At 37.3% G+C, this 14,300-nt stretch overlaps 1 protein-coding gene across 6 annotated transcripts in view; it reads left to right on the forward strand.

Annotated features, from left to right (window-relative positions):
* Positions 1–14,300, forward strand: part of CROT (carnitine O-octanoyltransferase) — a 91,677-nt gene that overhangs the window by 71,394 nt on the left and 5,983 nt on the right. For 4 of the 6 annotated variants that reach the window (XM_023736054.1, XM_023736052.1, XM_004381485.2 and 1 more), the window contains 7 exons: positions 352–435; positions 517–624; positions 1,163–1,293; positions 5,975–6,098; positions 7,652–7,730; positions 7,822–7,915; positions 8,043–8,162. In XM_023736054.1, the coding sequence (XP_023591822.1) occupies positions 352–435; positions 517–624; positions 1,163–1,293; positions 5,975–6,098; positions 7,652–7,730; positions 7,822–7,915; positions 8,043–8,162 (740 nt within the window). Of the gene's footprint in view, positions 1–351; positions 436–516; positions 625–1,162; positions 1,294–3,032; positions 3,087–5,974; positions 6,099–7,651; positions 7,731–7,821; positions 7,916–8,042; positions 8,163–14,300 lie in introns of those variants that run through there. The other 2 variants (XM_023736055.1, XM_023736056.1) reach the window with 2 other exon arrangements.

Here is a 14,300-nt window from a genome sequence, read left to right on the forward strand (position 1 = left end):
TTTTTTTTAAACAGCAACATGTAAAAAAAAAAAAATTGGCATGGCAGACCTCACGGGGAGGGCGCGGTCAGCAAACAAATGTGGAAGGTGCGTGTTTTTTGTGTAAAGATATGGTAGCTACTTCGACTTTCTAATATTTGTTCTTCAGAAAACAATACAGCAGTTGCTTACTATACTGAATGAAATCCATATCTTTATAACTAGAAGGTGAGACATTTTAGGATTTTAAGAATAAGTTACATTTTCTACATTTTAGTATAATTTGTTAAGAATGGAAGGAAGGTGAAAATAAGTGTATTGGGTAAAGTTTTAACTTGACAATAAAATATTCAAAATCTTGTTTCATTTTAGCATGCCCCTTATGATGGAATGATTATAATAAACGTCAGCCGTTATGTTGATGAGAAGATTTTTGAGAATGAAGGAAAATGGAAGGTATGTTAGAAAAAATATTTCATCTTTTTTCTCCTAGTATTTTTTATAGATATAATATTTTTAAGTCTTTCCTATTTTCAGGGTTCAGAAAAAGTGCAGAATATACCACTTCCAGAGGAGCTTGTTTTCACTGTAGATGAGAAAGTATTAAATGACATCAAACAAGCTAAAGCTCAGTATCTCAAGCAGGTAGATTTTTCATTCTTCTCTTAGCTAGTAATCCTTTCTCCTTTAATTTAGCTGTTATCCAAGTAATACAGTATAAAGCATTTTAAAGTTATAGCTTTAGGTTACGAGGGAGGGGAGGAGTGGGAGGGAAAAACTCTAAATAGACAAGTGGTAACTTTGGTGGAGGGTAAGACAGTACACAATATGGGAAAGCCAGCACAATTTGTCCAAGGCAAGGTCATGGAAGCTCCATATCCAAACTCCCTGAGGGACCACATTACTGGGCTGAGGGCTTTGGGGACCATAATCTTGGGAACATCTAGCTCAATTGGCATACCATAGTTTATAAAGAAAATGAACATTCTGCTTTGGTGAGTAGCATCTGGGGGTCTTAAAAGCTTGTGAGAGACCATCTAAGAAAAAGTAGAAAAATAAATAAAGTTATAGCTTTAATATCTTTAATTATTTCTGATGATTAATATAAATGATAGTTTTTATTATCTTTGGGGTATTCTCCTTATGTGATTTTTCACTGTTCCCATTTAATTCTTTTTGTTAGGCATCTGATCTGGATATTGTGGTTTATGCCTTTACACCTTTTGGCAAAAAGCTAACCAAGAAGAAGATGCTTCACCCTGATACATTTGTTCAGCTTGCACTTCAGCTGGCCTATTACAGACTTCATGGACGGTGAAGACCACTCATTTTTCATTTTCAGAATCTCGAAATCTAAAGGTTTATCGTTTCCATAGCCATTCCATCTTAACTCCCCAGTGGTTTTTTTTTTTACCCCCTCACTTTTCTCCAACTGGTACTCTGTCCTAATTTGCAGTTCTGTCAGCAGTGTCTGAGAGTTTCATGTCTTCCATGACCTTGACATTTTGGAAGTATCTGGTCTCTTCTAACGTGGCTTGTCATTTTTTGGAATTTGGATCACTTAGTTTTCTTGTGACCTCAGATTTCTGATGGGTTCATGAAAAGTTATAATTTTATAGATTATCCAGTCTTTCTTTTGTTAGGATAGTAAGACTGTTTGTTGTGACTTTCTACATCCTAAGCATAAGTGGAAACTCCTTGTCAAGGGGCGAATTGTGTCTCCCCAAAATATGTGTCAACTTAGTTAGGCCATGATTCCCAGTATTGTGTGGTTGTCTTCCATTTTGTGATTGTAATTTTCCTATGTATTGTAAATCTTAATCTCTGCCTGTGGTTAATGAGGCAAGATTAGCTTATGTTAAAGAGGATTAGGGTGGGATGTAACACGTTTACCCAGGTCACATCTCTCATCCAAGGTAAAGGGAGTTTCCCTGAGGTGTGTGTGGCCTGCACCACCTTTTATCTCTCAAGAGATAAAAGGAAAGAGAGTGAGCAGAGAGATGGGGACCTCTTAAAACCAAGAAAGCAGCACTAGTAGCAGAGCGTGTCCTTTGGACCCAGGGTTCCTACGTGGAGAAGCTGCTAGTCCAGGGGAAGATTGATGACAAGGACCTTCCTCCAGAGCTGACAGAGAGAGCCTTCCCCTGGAGCTGACTCCCTGAATTTGGACTTCTAGCCTACTAAATTGTGAGAGAATAAACTTCTGTTTGTTAAAGCCATCTAGTTGTGGTATTTCTGTTATAGCAGCACTAGATGACTAAGACACTCCTTAATCTTGCTTTTTTAACCAATGAGAATATCTCTCTTTAAACTGATTGTTTAGGTCATTTACATGTAACGTAATTATTGATAAGATGAAGTTTAAGTCTATCCTCTTGCTATTTATTTTCTTTTTATCCTGTTTTTTGTTTCTTCTTTCCTTTTCTTTGTTCTTTTACATTCATAAAATGTCTTTTTTTTTTTTTTTGGTTTGTTGTTCCATTATATCCTCACTATCAGCTATACTTCGTGTTTTTTTTGTTTTGTTTTTAGTAGTTGTGCTGAGTCTTACAAAATACATCTTTATCACAGTCTACCTTTAAATTATATTTTCTACTTCACATTAAAGGAGCTCTGGTGATGCAGTGGTTAAGTGCTCTGCTGCTAACCGAAAGGTCAGTGGTTCAAACCCACCGGCCACCCACAGGAGAAAGATGTGGTAGTCTTCTTCCGTAAAGATTTACAGCCTTGGAAACCCTGTGGGAAAGTTCTACTCTGTCCTGCAGGGTCGCTATGAGTCGAAATGGACTCTACGGCAGTGGGTCTACCTTTAGATAGTATTTTCCATCTCACATATAATGTAAGAACCTTAAAACAGAATACCTCTATTTTCCTTCTCCCATTTTTTCTGCTGTTGTTGTTGCCATATGTTATACTTCTACATATGTTATAAACTCTACAGTACACTGTTACTATTTTTGACTTAAGCAGTCAATTATCTTTTTTTATTGTTGCAAAATATACATAACATAAAATTTTCTTGTAACCATTTTTAAATGTTGTATGCTGAGCAGATAATCCAAGAAGCTGGACTATATGAAGAAGAATGGGGCATCAGGAATGGAGGAAGACTCATTAACAACCTGTGTTATGCAGATGACACAACCTTGCTTGCTGAAACTGAAGAGGACTTGAAGCACTTACTGATAAAGGTCAAAGGCCACAGCCTTCAGTATGGATTACACCTCAACATAAAGAAAACAAAAATCCTCACAAATGGACCAATAAGCAACATCAAGATAAATGGAGAAAAGATTGAAGTTGTCAAGGATTTCATTTTACTTGGATCCACAATCAACACCCATGGAAGCAGCAGTCAGGAAATCAAAAGACGCATTGCATTGGGCATATCTGCTGCAAAAGACCACTTTAAAGCGTTCAAACGCAAAGATGTCACCTTGAGGACTAAGGTGCGCCTGACCCAAGCCATTGTGTTTTCAGTTGCCTCACATGCACGTAAAAGATGGAAGACCAAAGACCAAAGAATTGACGCTTTTGAATTGTGGTGTTGGTGAAGAATATTGAATATACCATGGACTGCTAAAAGAATGAACACGTTTGTCTTGGAAGAAGTACAACCAGAATGCTCCTTAGAAGCAAGGATGGTGAGACTACATCTTACATACCAAAAGAACAAACAGGTCTGTCTTGGAAGAAGTACAACCAGAACGCTCCTTAAAAGCAAGGATGGTGAGGCTACGTCTTACATACTTTGGACGTGTTGTCAGGAGAGATCAGTCCCTGGAGAAGGACATCATGCTTGGTAAAGTACAGGGTCAGCGAAAAAGAGGAAGACCCTCAACTAGATGCATTGACACAGTGGCTGCAACAGTGGGCTCAAGCGTAATGATTGTGAGGATGGTGCAGGACCGGGCAGTGTTTTGTTCTGTTGTTCATAGGATCACTGTGAGTTGGAACCAACTCAATAGCACCTAACAACAACATTTTTAAATGTACAATTCAGTGGCATTAATTACATTCACAATGTTTTGTGACCATCATCACCACAATCTATGTCCAAAATTTTTTCATTACCCCAGACAGAAACTCTGTACCCATTAAGCACCATCTCCCCATTCCCTTCTTCCCTAGCCCCTGTTAGCATCTAATCTCTGTCTCTATGATTTTACCTATTCTAGGTACTTAATAAAAGTGGAATCATAATATTTGTCCTTTTGTGTCTGACTTATTTCACTTAGCATAATGTTTTCAAGGTACATCCATGTTGTAGCTTGTATCAGAACTTTCTTTTTATGGCTGGATAATCATCCGTTGTATGTATATACCACGTTTTGTTTATCCATTCATCTGCTGATAGACACTTAGATTGATTTCTACTTTTTGGCTATTGTGAGTAATGTTTCTATGAACATTTGAGTACAAGTATCAGTCTAAGTCCCTGTTTTCACCTCTTTGGGGTATATAACTAGGAAGGGATTGCTAGGTCATATGGTAATTCTGTATTCATCCTTTTGAGGAACCGCCAAACTGTTTCCCACTGAGGCTGTACGATTTTTTTATGAGCCACCAGCAATGCACAAGGGTTGCAGTTTGTCCATATGCTTGGCAACACTTGCTGTTTTCTTTTTTCATTTTTAGTAGACATCCTAGTAGGTGTAAAGTAGTATCACATTGTGGTTTTGACTTGCGTTTCTCTAGTGACTAATGATGTTGAACATCTCTCATGTGCTCATTGGCTGTTTGTATATCTTCTTTGGAGAAATGTCTGTTCAGTCCTTTATCCGTTTTTTAATTGGGTTGTTTGCCTTTTTTGTTGTTGAGTTGTAAAAGTTCTTTATATATTCTAGATACTAGACTCTTACCAGATATATGATTTGCAAATATTCCATTTTTCAGGTTGTCTTTTCACTCTCTTGATAGTGTCCTTTTTTGTGCAAAAGTTTTTAATTTTAATAAATTCCAGTTTATCTCTTTTATCTTCTGTTGCCTGTGCTTTTGTTGTCATATTTGGCAAAGAAACCTTTGCCAAATCCAAGGTCATGAAGAGTTGCCCCTATGTTCTCTTCTAAGAGTCTTAAGAGTTTCTATAAGCATTGATGTTTTATATGAAGAAACTAAAGACCAAGGATATCTTATTAGTTTTCTAATGCTGTGTAACAAATTACTCCAAAACTTAGTGACTTAAAGCAATCAACATTTATCATCTTATTGTTTCTGTGGGTCGGGAATTGAGGCATGGCTTATCTGGGTGCCTGTTGCTCAAGGTCGTCTCGTATGAGGTTGCAGTCAGGGTGTTGGACAAGAGCTGTGTTCTCACCTAAATGCTCTCCTGAGGGCAGATCCACTTCCAAGCTCACTCACATGGTTATTAAGAGGATCTAGTTCCTCACAGACTGTTGGCCAGAGGCCTCCCTCAGTTTCTTGCCACATGAGCCTCTCTGTAGGAAAGCTTCCAACATAGCAGCAGGCTTTCCGCAGAGCAAGGAAGTGAGAGAGCAAGAAAGAGCTCTCTTTGTAACCTAATTTCAGAAGTGATATCCCATCACTTTATCCTATTCTCTCCATTAAAAGTGAGTCAGTAGGTCCAGCCCATACTCAAAGTGAGAGGATTAGACAAGGGCATAAGTAACAGAAAGTGGGGGCTACAGGAGACCATCTAAGAGGCTGTCTACCACAGACTCCAATATATAGAAGCTGATAGCAGCCAAGCCTTTGAAACAGCCCATATTATACCAGGCCCTCTCTACCAGAGTATTTCATGCTCTTTGGTTTTGAAAATAGACTTTTTGGTATTGAAAGTCTCAACTCTACTCTGTATTTTAGGGCTTAGTCTCTGGCCAAAGTAAGCATTATTAGGTCGACTCTTTTTAATAAGATTAGTGCATTTATTAGAAGAGTAAACTTCTTTGTTTTAAAAAGATGCAATTGCTTGAAAGTTTAAGATAGGCCTTTATTCTTTCTCATGATACACTCTCATTTTAATTTTTTCTTTTAGCCCTGGTTGCTGCTATGAAACAGCTATAACAAGATATTTTTATCATGGTCGTACAGAGACTATGCGATCATGTACGGTAGAAGCAGTCAGATGGTGCCAGTCCATGCAGGATCCTTATGCCCACGTGAGTATTTGAAAAGGAGAAATTCACCAGATTTGTTTAATTTTTCTAAAGGTGTCTCGGCCCTTGAGTAACTAACTGCTTTGCTTCAAATTTTCCTGGATTGTTAAAATACTTTCAGACTTTTTTTTCCTTGAAGTTTTCAAAGCATTTGTTCATTTGTCAGTGAAGTGTATGTTGTTGTTAGGTGCCATCAAGTCAGTTCTGACTCATAGCGACCCTATGTACAATAGAACAAATACTGCCCTGTCCCCCGCCATCCTCACAGTTGTTGCTGTGTTTGAGCCCATTGTTGTAGCCAGTGTGTCAGTCCATCTTGTTGAGGGTCTACCTCTTTTTCGCTGACCCTCTTTCTTATTTTTCCAAGTGTGTGCTTGGAAAGAATAAGAAACAGGGAGGGCCAGGGAGGAATAACAGTAGTCTGTCTTCCTGAGCATGTTTGAAAGGGCTTCTCAGTGACTTTGGAGAATATTTCTTCATTCAGGATTTGAGCAGAAGCCCGTTTGATTCATTTTCTAGATAAAGTCTTTCAATACATTACTTCAGTACTACTGATCTATCTTTAGAACAATACCAGTAAAGTGCAGACTCTCCCAAAGTACCTTTGAAGAAAGGAAGCTTTTCTTGATTTGGTTGAACATGTTTAAAATCACAGTTATGTTATTGTTTTCATGTATTAGAACCAGACAGTTTTGTTTTGACAACCAGAGAAAAATCATGTTTAACTGTAATTTTCTCTTTCATGCTTTTCTGTATTTCCCAAATTCTCTAACATGGTCCTATATTACTTTTAGGCATTTATAACTCCTTTTATTAATTTTTTTGGGAGAGAGGTGTATTCCATAACACATTTACATGATTCCAAATTGAAAAGGCCGAATAGCTGCCAGACACTTTTATGTTTTGTTTTATCCTTTCATTTTTTTTAGCATTTTAACAACAGTGTATTTCCTTCCCACTGCTATTTTGCTGTTTGTGTCTTTGATTTTGATAGACATAATCGTGTATGTTGATTTAATTTCATAGAATTGCTTTATTATCATATTTGTGCATTTATGCATTTGTTTTTTGAAATCACAGTTGCTTCTCTCTTTATACTTGTTAATGTCACTTCATCGCTGCCCAAGTATCTGTTTTCCTGTTGCAGGAAAGAAAGGGGTCCCTGGGTGGTGCAAATGGCTAACGTGCTTGGCTGCTAACTAAAAGGTTGGAGGTTTGAGTCCACTCAGAAGTGCCTCAGAAGAAAGGTCTGGCAGTTTACTTCTGAAAAATTAGCCATTGAAAACCTTATGGAGTACAGTTCTACTCTGACACAAATAGGGCCACCATGAGTCAGAATCGACTTGACAACACCTGGTCGTTGTTGTTTTATAGGAAAGAAAATGCAGTAGGATAAGTAGGAAAAACACATATAAGCGTGTGTCACAGGTCTTCTTAGAAATCTTCTTTTCTCTTTCCTAATTACCCAAATCCTAATTACATTGACTGCTGGTGTTTTGTTTGTTTGGTTTTTGTACAGTTGTTATTAAAGCATCTCTTGATTTTTGTTTACACAGCTTCATGAGCGGCGGCAAAAAATGTTACAAGCTTTTGCAAAGCATAATGAAATGATGAAAGACTGTTCCAATGGAAAAGGTACTTAGATTGGAATCATTCTGATGTTTTTAAAAAATTTTTCTCATGTTGAAAAATGTTTTCTAACTTCAGTTTTGAGGTTTTATTGCAGGATTTGACCGTCATCTTTTAGGTCTCTCACTCATAGCAAAAGAGGAAGGTCTCCCTGTTCCAGAGATCTTTACAGACCCACTTTTCTCCAAAAGGTAATACAATATAGTGTTTTATAGCTTCATCAGCTGGTTTGTTTTTTGTGTGACTGTTAAAAAAATCTTTGGAAACAGTATAAGTATCTGTTGGCCTAATAAAATATCCTTCCTTTGTGCCACATAGTGGAGGAGGTGGAAATTTTGTTCTGTCAACAAGTCTGGTTGGTTATTCACGAACCCGAGGATTGGTGGTTCCCATGGTACACAATGGCTATGGGTTTTTCTACAACATCAGAGATGACAGGTGAGGCTGTTCTTTTTTATTCTTGCTGTGCTATAGAGTGAGAAAGCTATCACTTTTGTTGTTTGAGTATTTTTCCTACACTATGATTCTGATTATGTTGTCATCTGTTACTTGCTTCCTAGACAGCTATTTTTACCACTTAGACAGTTGTTTTTTATTGAACTTCAGATGAACGTTTACAGAACAAAGTAGCTTCTCATTAAACAGTACATACATTGTTTTATGACATTGGTTAACAATCCCATGACATGTCAGTACTCTCCCATCTTGACCTTGGGTTCCCTATTATCAGCTTTCCTGTCCCCTCCTGCCTTCTAGTCCTTGCCACTGGAGTGGTGTGACCCTTTAGTCTCATTTTGTCCTATGGGTCTGTCTAATCTTTGGCTAGAAGGTGAACCTCCAGAGTGACTTTATTACTGAGTTAAAGGGTATCTGGGGGCCATACTCTCAGGGTTTCTCCAGTCTCTGTCAGGCCAGTAAGTCTGGTCTTTTTTTTTTTTTTTAAGTTAGAATTTTTCTCTACATTTTTCTCTAGCTCTGTCCAGGACCTTCTATTGTGATCCGTGTCAGAGCAGTCAGTGGTGGTAGCTGGGCACCATCTAGTTGTACTGGACTCAGTCTGGTGGAGGCCATGGTAGTTGTGGTCTATTAGTCCTTTGGACTAATCTTTCCCTTGTGTAGTTTTCTTCATTTTCCCTTGCTCCTGAAGGGGTGAGACCAGTGGAGTATCTTAGATGGCTGCTCACAGGCTTTTAAGACCCCAGATGCTACTCATCAAAGTAGAATGTAGAACATTCTCTTTATAAACTATGTTATACCAGTTGAGCTAGATGTTCCTGAGACCATGGTCCCCATAGCCCTCAGCACAGTAATTTGGTCCCTAAGGGAGTTTGGATTTATCCATGGAGCTTCCATGACCTTACCCTGAACAAGTTGTGCTGGCATCCCCAATATTGTGTACTGTCTTACCCTTTACCAAGGTTACTACTTAGCTATTGTCTATTTAGTGTTTCTCCACTCCCACCCCTCCCCTCCCTTGTAACCATCAAAGATTGTTTCTTTTTGTATGTAAACCTTTTCATGAGTTTTTATAGCAGTGATCTCCTACAGTATTTGTCCTTTTGTGATTGACTTATTTAACTCAGCATAATGCCCTCCAGATTCATCCATCTTGTGAGATGTTTTGCACATTCATCATTGTTCTTTATCATTGCATAGTATTCCATTGCATGTATGTACCATAGTTTGTTTATCCATTCATCTGTTGATGGGCACTTAGGTTGTTTCCATCTTTTTGCATTGTAAATAATGCTGCAGTGAACATGGGTGTGCATATGTCTATTGGTGTGATGGCTCTTACTTCTCTAGGATTTATTTCTAGAAGTGGGATTGCTGGATCACATGGTATTTCTATTTCTAGCTTTCTAAGGAAGCACCATATTGTTTTCCAAAATGGTTGTATCATTTTGCATTCCCACTAGCAGTGCATAAGACTTCCAATCTCCCTGTAGCCTCTCCAGCGTTTGTTATTTTCTGTTTTTTTGATTTGTGCCAGTAATGGCGGGGTGAGATGGTATCTCATTGTGGTTTTGATTTGGATTTCCCCTGTGGCTACTGATCGCGAGCATTTCCTTGTGTGTCTGTTAGCCGCTTGAATATCTTCTTCGGTGAAGTGTCTGTTCATTTCCTTTGCCCATTTTTTAATTGGATTATTTGTCTTTTTGTTGTAGAGATGTTGGATTTTCCTGTAGATTTTAGAGATTAGACCTTTGTCGGATTTGTCATAGCCAAAAATTCTTTCCCAGTCTGTAGGTTCTCTTTTTACTCTTTCAGTGAAGTCTTTTGATGAACATAAGTGTTTAATTTTTAGAAGATCCCAGTTATCTAGCTTATCTTCTAGAGTTTGTATCTTGTTACTTATGGTTTGTATCCTGTTAATGCCATATATTAGGGTCTCTAGCATTGAAACTATTTTTTCTTCTATGATCTTTATAGTTTTTGGCTTTATATTTAGGTCTTTGATCCATTTTGAATTAGTTTTTGTGTATGGTGTGAGGTATGGGTCTTGTTTTCATTTTTTTGCAAATGGACATCCAGTTTTGCCAGCATGATTTGTTAAAAAGACTGTCTTTTCCCCATTTGACGGACTTTGGGCCCTTGTGGAAGATCAGGTGACCGTAGGTGGATGGATTTACATCTAGGTTCTCCATTCTGTTCCATTGGTCAGTGTATCTATCATTATACCAGTACCAGGCTGTTCTGACTACCATAGCTGTATAGTAGGTTCTGAGGTCAGGTAGTACCAGTCTTCCTTTATTCTTCTTCTTCAATAACGCTTTCCTTATCCGGGATCTCTTCCCTTTCCATATAAAGTTAATGATTGTTTTTTCCATCACTTTAAAGAATGTTGTTGGTATTTGGATCAGGATTGCATTGTATTTGTAGATTGCTTTGGGTAGAATTGCCATTTTCACAATATTGAGTCTACCTATCCATGAGCATGGTATCTTTTTCCATTTATGTAGATCTCTTTTTCTTTCTTGCAGTAGTGTTTTGTAGTTTTCTTTGTATGGGTCTTATTCATCCCCGGTTAGATTTATTCCTAAGTATTTTACTTTTAAGGACTATTATAAATGGTATTGTTTTCCTCATTTCCTTTTCATCGTCCTCTTTGTTGGTGTATAGGAATCCAACTGATTTTTGTATGTTTATCTTGTATCCTGCTACTCTGCTGAATCCTTCTATTAGTTCCAGTAGTTTTCTCGTGGAGTCTTTAGGGTTTTCTGTGTATGGTATCATATCATCCACAAACAGGGACAGTTTAACTTCTTCATTACCAATTTGGATGCCCTTTATTTCTTTTTCTTACTTATTGCTCTAGCTAGGACTTCCAGCACAATATTAAATAGTAGTGGTGATAAAGGACATCCTTGTCTTGTTCCTGTTCTCAAGGGGAATGTTTTCAGCTTCTCTCCATTAAGAATGATGTTGGCTGTTGGTTTTGTATAGATGCCCTTTATTATGTTGAGGAATTTCCCTTCTATACCTATTTTATTGAGAGTTTTTATCAGGAATGGGTGTTGGGTGTTGGACTTTGTTGAATGCCTTTTCTGCATCAACTGAGATGATCATGTGATTCTTTTATTTTGTTCATGTGGTGGATTATGTGATTGATTTTCTAATGTTGAACTACCCTGGCATACCTGGTATGAATCCTACTTGGTCCTGGTGTATTATTTTTTGGATATGATGCTGAATTCTCTTGGCTACAATTTTGTTGAGAATTTTTGCATCTATATACATGAGAGATATTGGTGTGTAATTTTCTTTTTTTGTGGTCTTTGCCTGGTTTTGGTATCAGGTTTATGCTGGCTTCGTAGAATGAATTTGGAAGTATCCCTTCCTTTTCTGTGTTCTGAAATAATTTGAGTAGCACTAGTGTAAGCTCTTCTCTGAATGTTTGGTAGAATTCCCCAGTGAAGCAATCTGGGCGAGGGCTTTTTGTTGTTGGAAGTTTTTTTATTACCTTTTCAATCATTTCTCTTGTTACAGGTCTGTTCAGATTTTCAACATCAATTTGTAATCGTTTGGGTAGGTAGTGTGTTTCTAGAAATTAGTCTGTTTCCTCTAGATTTTCAAATTTGTTGGAGTATAGTTTTTCATAATAGTCTGTTATGATCCTTTTTATATCAGTTGGGTCTGTTGTAATGTCCCCATTTCATTTCTTATTTGGGTTATTTGCATCCTCTCCTGTTTTTCTTTTGTCAGTTTGGCCAGTGGTTTGTCGATCCTTTCAAAGAACCAACTTTTGGTTTTATTGATTCTTTCTATTGTTTTTCTGTTCTCTGTTACATTTATTTCTGCTCTGATCTTTATTATTTCTTTTCTTCTGGTGACTGTGGGGTTCTTTTACTGTTCTTTTTCTATTTGTTGGAGTTTTGTAGCTAATGTTTTGATTTTGTCCCTTTCTTCTTTTTTGATTTGTGCATCTGTTGCTATAAATTGACCTCTGAGCGCTGCGTTTGCTGTGTCCCAAAGGTTTTGATATGATGTGTTTTCATTCTCATTTGATTCTAGGAATTTTTTGATTCCATCTTTGATTTCTTCTGTTACCCAGTGGTTTTTAAGCATGGTGTTATTTAGTTTCCATGTAATTGATTTTTTTTCCCCTTGGTCTTCATGTTGTCAATTTCTACTTTGATGGCATTGTGATCAGAGAAGATACTTTTTTTATCTCAGTGTTTTGGATTTTGTTGAGGGTTGCTTTGTGGCCTAATATGTGGTGTCTTCTGGAGAATGTTCCATGTGCATTGGAAAAGAAGGTGTACTTTGCAGCTGTTGGTTGGAGTGTTCTATATATGTCTGTGAGTTCAAGTTGGCTGATGGTGGCCTTTAGGTCTTCTGTATCTTTGTTGAGTTTCTTTCTAGATGTTCTGTCCTTTACCGAGAGTGGTATGTTAAAGTCTCCTACTTGTATAGTGAAACTGTCAATTTCTCTTTTCAGTGCTGTTAAATTTTGTTTTATGTATTTCAGACCCCTGTTATTGGGTGTGTAGATATTTATTATGGTTATGTCTTCATGCTGGATCGTACCTTTAATCTTGATATAGTGCCCTTCTTTGTCTTTTATGGTGGGTTTTGTTTTAAAGTCTGTTTTATCTGAGATTGGTATTGCCACTCCTGCTCTTTTTTGGTGGCTGTTTGCTTGATATATTTTTTTCCATCCTTCGATTTTTAATAATTTATGTCTTTGTTTCTAAGGTGTGTCTCTTGTAGACAGCATATTGATGGATCCTGTTTTTTTAATCCATTCTGTCGCTTCTGTTCCTTTATGGGTGCATTTAGGCCATTTACATTCAGGGTAATTATTGATAGGTGTGAGTTTATTGTTGTCATTTTGTAGTGCTTTTTTTTTTGTGGTGCTGACAGTTTCTTTGTTCCTCTTACTCGCCTGTGCTGAATTCCTTTTGTTTGTGGAGTTCTTTTTTTTCATTTGTTTTGTTTTTGTAGATTTTGTTTTCACTGAAACTTTATATTTTTCTTCTTTATTTTGATGAGTACGTTTGTTAACTTTCTTTGTGGTTACCTTGAAATTTACCCATATCTTCCTAGGTTTGAACTGGTCTATTATTACTTGGTATTGCCTTGCCTTCCTCTCCATTAGAAAGTTGTATACCTATACCGTTTATTCCCTCTTTTATTGTTCTGATGTTCCTGTCATTTGCAAATTAACCTCTCTGGTTCGCTCTTGTAAATCTTTTGGTTTTGAGTAGTCCTTGAGAGTTCATTTCCTAGGTAGGTATCTGGCTGGTGCGGTCTTGTGTCCTAGATTCAGGCTGTCATCTGATGTTGTTTGTTCTCAAACCGAAGGACTCCCTTTAATAACTCTTGTAAGTTTGGTTTTTACATATTCCCTTAATTTCTGTTTATCTGGAAATGTCCTAATTTCACCATCATATTTGAATGGGAGTTTTTGCAGGCTGTATTATTCTTGGCTGGCAATTTTTTTATTTCAAGGTTTTATATATGTCATCCCATTGCCTTCTTGCCTGCACGGTTTCTGCCGAGTAATCAGAGCTTAGTCTTATTGTTTCTCCTCTGTATGTGACTTTTCGTTTTTCTTGAGCTGCTCTCAGGATTCTTTCTTTGTTTTTGGTTTTAGCGAATGTAATTACGATATGCCTTGGTGATTTTCTTTTGGGGTCTTTCCTATATGGGGTTCGTTGAGCTTCTTGGGTGGTCAGCTTTTCATCTTTCATGATATTAGGGAAGTTTTCTGTCAACAATTCTTCAACAATCCTCTCTGTGTTTTCTGTTTTCTCCCCCTGTTCTGGAACTCCAGCCACTCACTAATGTTTGCTTTTGATTGTATCCCACGTCATTCTCAGGGTTTCTTCATTTTTCTTTGTTCTTTTTTCTGATTTTTTCCTCAAAGTTCTATCCAAATGTTTGTCTTCAGTTTTGCTAATCCTGTCTTCCATTGTTTCAAACCTGTTCCTCAGCCCTCCTATGACACTATCCATTTCTGAAATCTTGTTGTTTATCTTTTGGATTTCTAATTTTTTTTTTATGATTTCTAGTTGTGAATTTATTTTGGCTTTTTGTTCCTGTATTATTTTCCTGAATTCTTCCATTTTT

This window comes from Trichechus manatus, unplaced genomic scaffold (assembly GCF_000243295.1).
Source record: "Trichechus manatus latirostris isolate Lorelei unplaced genomic scaffold, TriManLat1.0 scaffold00085, whole genome shotgun sequence".
Taxonomy (NCBI): Eukaryota; Metazoa; Chordata; class Mammalia; order Sirenia; family Trichechidae; genus Trichechus; species Trichechus manatus.